At 37.5% G+C, this 6,416-nt stretch overlaps 2 protein-coding genes across 2 annotated transcripts in view; one reads left to right on the top strand and one right to left on the bottom strand.

Moving 5' to 3' along the window:
* LOC129564702 (voltage-gated potassium channel subunit beta-2-like) overlaps positions 1-6,416 on the bottom strand; it is a 43,759-nt gene that overhangs the window by 12,742 nt on the left and 24,601 nt on the right. Inside the window, exons 2-5 of the mRNA XM_055438872.1 lie at positions 3,518-3,626; positions 1,807-1,904; positions 1,393-1,698; positions 1,121-1,320 (exon numbers count right to left, since the gene is read on the bottom strand). Coding sequence (XP_055294847.1) covers positions 1,121-1,320; positions 1,393-1,698; positions 1,807-1,904; positions 3,518-3,572 — 659 coding nt within the window. The 5' untranslated portion in view covers positions 3,573-3,626. The remainder of the gene's footprint in view (positions 1-1,120; positions 1,321-1,392; positions 1,699-1,806; positions 1,905-3,517; positions 3,627-6,416) is intronic.
* LOC129564722 (HIG1 domain family member 1C) lies at positions 4,759-6,358 on the top strand. Its single transcript, XM_055438893.1, has 3 exons — positions 4,759-5,125; positions 5,805-6,046; positions 6,211-6,358. Exons 1-2 carry the CDS (start codon positions 5,032-5,034, stop codon positions 6,008-6,010), a joined length of 300 nt encoding a protein of 99 aa, XP_055294868.1. The 5' UTR covers positions 4,759-5,031; the 3' UTR covers positions 6,011-6,046; positions 6,211-6,358.

Below are 6,416 nucleotides of genomic sequence, written 5' to 3'. Positions count from 1 at the left end.
GAACAAACATGCCGGAATTCATAAATATGTGTGTTTGTATACTGGCTGGCTGGCTGAAAAGGCGCGCACGTGAGAATACATCCAGACAAAACGTCACCACCAGCAACGGGATCGGATCGACGTCCGGCTGTGTCGGCATTCAGCTGTGTTTGCATGCAACGCAAAATGCTTGCTGGTGTTGTGCGGAAATCGCGGGATGCATGGAGGTGTTCAGGTGTTAATTAATAAAGGGCTCGACAGTGGCAGGCATCAGGTACACAAGTATGTGTAGGTGTGCTTGTGGTAGGTGTGTTGTATGTACATGATTACGATACAATTATTTATGACCGCAGTAGTGTGCGTGATGCACGTGCTCTGCTATGTGTGTTCCATCTCATGAAGAATCCCAAACGGTAACGGAGGGTGGAAAGGATCAAATGTCATTCGACCGCGCTGATAACAAGCGATAGCAACAAAAGAAGAAGAAATAGAATGTATGTATGCAGGCGTGCATAATAACGGCCACATAAATTGATTGAATGAACGAAAATTCAGGAACAAAGCGGCCGCAAAAGGAACTTTGGAACAATAATTTCTCTTTTGTTGCATTTCCAAGCACTTGAACGAAAGCAATTTCGAAAGATGAAACGAATTTTCATCCGGCAAAGGGTAAGTAATAAAAAGAAGGAAAAGAAACGTGCGCACGCCACTTAATTAAATCCTAGACAAGTCGACGGAAAACTTTCACGATACGGAAATTAAATGAATCATTTTTCGTTTAATTCTTTTCTTTTTTCCTCTCGCCCCGTTCGACGAAACTTCATTGAAAAGGGAATGTTTTCCTTTCTCACTACACTCTACTCTTCTTATTAATCACTTGAATCTTCGTAACTAGTTCACGTTCCACGAATCAATCATAAACTTTGCATTGTTCTTTCAACTGTGTTTGCTTTGATGACTTCCCAACTCTCTTAACAATACGTAATTGCGTTAGATGCAAAGAATTTTGTTTCTTCTGTGTGCATGGCTCTCTGTTACTGTTGTTGTTGTTGTTGTTTGTGGCGAATGTTTTCTTGATAAAATGTTTTATGGTATACATATTTCTTTTTTGTTTGAGACTAAAATTGCTGTTTGAACTTACATGAAGCGTTGAAGAGCCTCAGGCTGAGGCTGTGACCCGATTAAAGATTGATCGCTTTCGGTGGAATCATCGCGAAGTGTTGTTATGCCAAATGGTAAAATCGGCGCCACGGTTGCGAGTGCAGCTAATGGTATCGATTGCCCAGCCACAACACCTGTGCTTGGCGTTTGGCCACCGTATGATGAGTGGCTTTTTGGATCCTAGAACAAAAGAAATAAAGCAATGTCATTGAATTTGAACGAAAAGAAATCACAAAAGAGCCGATAACATACCGCTGAAGATATGGATGCACTTGTAGTCGCCAGCGCTTCACCTTTTTCCTTTGGATCGTGATGTGAGCGACTTTTCGTGTCGGTTTTATCGAGTGAATCGCGTGGCGAACGGGGAGTCTGTAGTGGTGTGCCGGGGATATGCTTATGTAACTGGCTCAGCTGTGTGTGCACTTGTGTCGCGTGTTTTTGTAGTTCGGCCGCAGCAGCAACAGCTTCTTTATGCTTTTTCAATTCCGACTGATGATGGCGTTCTTGTGCACGAATTTCCTTTTCTAATAAACGAGCTTCGCGCACCTCACGCTCTCTCTGTGTATGTGTATATCGACAAAAGGATGTGGAAAATCATCAAAATTCGTTATCCAAAGAGAAATAAATCGCTTCGAAGAAAAGAAAGAAAAAAACGCCACAGTCTACCTTCAAATGTTGTGCTTCAAGTTCTGCGTGCTTGATCTCACGTTCGTTGCGCTGTCTCTCTCGCTGCTTCTCTTCGTCCGTCTGTGCCGAATTTTTGCCTGTGGAATTTTTAATAATAGCACGGAAATATCTCGGTGGAATTAGTTTGCGGTCGCTTGTCAAATCATAAATATGGAACGTACACAAACACACACACACAGATATATATGTTCAAAAATAGCAAACACGAAATTTTCCTTTTAAGAGCAAAAGCACACACAAAAATCAACCTAGCTAATAATAAGGAAGAACGGAACTTTTAATTCGTATTGTAGCATTCAATTTAGTTTTATTTTATACCATTTATATACGTATATATATATGTAATAGTATATTGGGATAATGCAATTTTCATGAGCTGGAACAATGAATTGTGTAGACAAAGCGAGCTATGAATGGAAAATGGTGGAATGAAATGAAAGGAAAAATGTAGCGGGTACGAAGAAAGGTCGGGAGCGATTTTAAGCCTTGCACTCTCTCTCTCTCTTTCTCTGCACAAATCTGTTTTGACGATGCTTACAAAAGCACGAACATCAATCTCCGGCCACCTAACAACATAATCTACGTGCATTTGCTTCTTTTGTCTCGTTCAAGCTTTTCATTTTACTTTATTTGTTTTGTAAGGGATGAGTGAGTGAGCGAGTTAGTATAACACAGAGAGAGAGAGCGGGTGTATATAATGTATCTCATTGGATTGTTCATTGTATGTATGTGTCGAAGAGTAGCGAAAGTCCATGTCGGGTATAATAAAATCGAAGAAAAACCATTCATAAATTGAAGATTATGCTGATTCACTTGACAGACAATGCGAATTACATCGCTTCAATGTAATCGCTTTACAAGCAGATTTCCGCCGTAAATTGCTCTTGCGAATTGATTTATTATGTACGGGAAAAAAGTGAACAGAGTCATTCATGTCCGTTATAACATGTATACATATGTGACTCGATAGAATTATTGCATTTTCCACTTTGTTCCTTTGTGATATGCGATTTGCGTAAGGCGATTTATATGCACACCCCAAAATATGTTACATCAAAATACAAACTGAACAACAAAACAGCGAACACAGCAAACCATTAGTATAAAAGCAACAATTAGTTTCAACGACAACAACAACAATAACGACAATAACAAAAGCCAGAAATAAGAAAATTCTTATTGTTTACATTATTTAATTTTTATATACAGACACATGAAAACAGAACGTAATTCAAACAATGACAAATCAACTAAAACCAATATCAGAGTTTTTGTTGCTTCGTCTCAACAGAATCCCATTCGACGTTATCTCGAAAAGTGCCAATGCAACTCATTGCCACCTGTTTGTTTGTGCAATGTTCATCGTGCATGGAAACTTGTGCATGTGCACTGGAACATGTGTGGCACTCGAATCGGATTTACCCGGAGAGCGATTCTTCCACAAAAAAGTCTGACGTAAAGCAAGCGTAAATATACTTTCGAATATATATGGAAAATACTTTTAAATTACTTGGATAGCTCTTTTTTTCGTTCAAATTCAAACGTTTAAACAAATTGCATAGACAACATCAATAGCAACAATGTTCACATGAAATACGAAAACAAAATTTCAAAAGCAATACCAATACAATGTGAAAAACACAAAAGAAACAATATAGAAAAATGTGGAATTTTGAATAAAAAAACTTACTTGCAGATCCGCCGGCGCCAGGTGGCGGATACGAGAACCAAAACTGATGAGCCATTCAAAGTGGCCGATGAGCCAGTTTGAAAAAAAAAACGCCCAACACAATGGGCTTCTGTAACGTAGAATCAAAACAGGTTTTTTTTTTCATAATTAAACAAAAACAACAGAAATATCACAAAAGTGAATGACGCCACCACAACTGTAACGGCCAAAAGAAAATGATTTCAAAATATCAATCGAGCTAGAGTAAATTCTATCACCACCGAGAATTTATCATTTCAATTACAAACCACAATGTGTCTGGCCAAACTTTATTGCAACGTCGTGTACACACACGTCGCAAAGTTTTCGCTGTGCATGTCTCCACTGTGGAAAATGGATAAATTGGTTACTAACAAAGTTTTTCTTCATCACTTATGCATTATTTGATTTCATCGTTCCAAATTCAATTTATCAGAAATGTTTAATGAGCATGGACACAAAGTTTTCTACAGCTATATGTACAGTTGTACATTCGTAACATCTTCGACGTGTACGTTTTCTCTTTTGAGTTTCTCGACGAATTCATTGATGCATACTGCACAGTGCAGGCACACACCTCGTACAGTGTTAATTAAATTGAAGCCAAGAGAGAGTTTCTTTGAAGCACAAGCCATTTATTGGAAAACGTCATTTATTACCATTAAATGAACTATCTGATGAGAATAAATTTTGGTTCGCATTTCATTTTGTCTAACATTTTAACATTTCCATGGAAGTGCCTTCAGGGAATTGTAAATTCGACACGAAAACACACAGCAACAGACAAGTACGATAGAAGTCGAAGTATTGAGGCAAGTGTCTTGGTTGCTTTTTACCCGAAATAAAGACAAAAATAGTGTTTACCATTTACTTGCAAAGTTTTGAGTGATTCTCGAATGCAACGCGTCAATTGTGCTTAAGTTTAAAATAACTTGAAAATTGTCATCAAACACAAACGCAACAGCCATTTTAACTTGTCTCCTAGCAATCATTCCATATTCAATTTGTTCCATACGAATTTCGAATAGAACCGCCGAAAGAGCAAGCGAACGAAGTTTGACGTTTTCGGGCTACACTCACTCCACCGAGTGAGCTAGAGAGCGGTTGACGTTTCGGTCTTTGTGTTCTTCACACAATGAAACATGCGCGTGGCTTGTATGTGTATGACGTAAGAGAACATGATTTTTTATTCTCTTTTCACGTGATAAATTTCTCCTTCGTTTCGAATCTTGTCAAATATGAACTTGAATCACACAAAGTGAGAAATCATCATTACTTAACAATTGTACATCGTACAAAACGATACGGGTTTCCGAGTAGCGCTCAATAAATCTGTGATTGTTAGAAGTATTTGTGGAAATTTTTCTTGAGTAAAACATTTCAGTTGCAAATTAAATCAAAGTCAACGCAATATTTGCGACGAAAAATATAAAAACTTCATTCAGAAAAAATTGTGAAATTTTTTTTTGCAAATAAATTAAAATCAGGAAGTAAAAATGTCGAATCAATCCGCATTCGCCGAATATGAATCAGAAGACCGAATGAGCAAATTGATTCAAAAATCGAAGGATTCGCCGTTCGTACCAATAGGTAATAGAAATACAAATTTTTTGTTATGAAACCGAATTTTCGACAGACACAAAAAAAAGAACTGTCCCTCATTTCGTTCAACTGAGTTCAAGTGCGTGTATTGCTTGTGTCGTGTGAGATCCAAACTATGTTAATCGAATGATTGAAGCATCTAATTTGGTCAAAAGTGATGATCAAGTAAATTTCCATTGATTTAAAGTGATTTTTATGGTTACGATTCGCGATATTTCGATTTAAAAGACTGCGTTTTCATGATGAGGTGTGAATTTATTGAGGCAATAGTATGAATTACATCAAATAAGCAGTTTATTGCATCAGCTGTGACCAACCACCTATTAATCAAAATTTTCATCGTTTATTTTCATTATTTGACGTAGTTTTGCCTTTTCAAAAGAATTTTTGCGAACAAAATGCGATTTTTCCCGAAATTTACGTGCAATATCTGGCATTTTTTCATGATCAAGGTCACGCTCGTGTACTTTGTTATATTTGATTCGGTGTTTTATAGGCGACGACCATGGTACAACTACTTCCGTCTCTTTCTTACACTATACTGTTTCCCCGCTATTTTTAAAACAAAGATCATTGTAATCGAATCAAGCTCTGATTTATTGTTCTTACATTTGAATTGATGTCTTCTGACCGACCACCTAAATGATACATATACGTCTATTTACAGGAATGGCTGGATTCTTTGGAGTGGCAGCATTGGGTGCATACAACTACAAAAACCGCGGTAAAATGACAACGAGTATTTATTTAATGCAGTTGCGTGTTGCTGCGCAAGGAACTGTCGTTGGAGCTCTGTGCTTGGGCTTAGTTTATTCAATGGCCAGTCGTTATTTGTTCAAAAAGGATTCCAGTACGGATGAAAACAACCACTAATAAAAAACAAACACACACACACAGAGATTTCAAAAGGTTTGTCCTATGATAATAACCTGACAACCAATGCTTGATAGATTTAATCTAGGCATTTTGGTTGCTCTGGTTCATTCATATAGCATTTAAGTGCGGCGTGACCGCAAAACCACATATCGGATAATTGCTAATATGGTACTTTTGTTTATCTTCTCTCTTCGCAGATCCGGTTCAATATTCATAAATTCATCATTCGAATATAAATTCCCGTTTAGTTTTAAATAACTTGGTATACAAGTCAACTAGCTCAGCAATTATTCACAGCAATAATTTTAATAGGCGCTAGATGCTGTGCAGAAAGTCAGCTGTATCTCAAAGCTAAACAACCATTGTTAATGAAATATGCAGTGATTGTAACGTAACCACCATC

This window comes from Sitodiplosis mosellana, unplaced genomic scaffold, assembly GCF_009176505.1.
Source record: "Sitodiplosis mosellana isolate CC-2019 unplaced genomic scaffold, AAFC_SMos_1.0 Smas_scaffold_1, whole genome shotgun sequence".
Lineage (NCBI taxonomy): Eukaryota > Metazoa > Arthropoda > Insecta > Diptera > Cecidomyiidae > Sitodiplosis > Sitodiplosis mosellana.
This window is presented reverse-complemented; position numbering and strand designations above follow the sequence as displayed.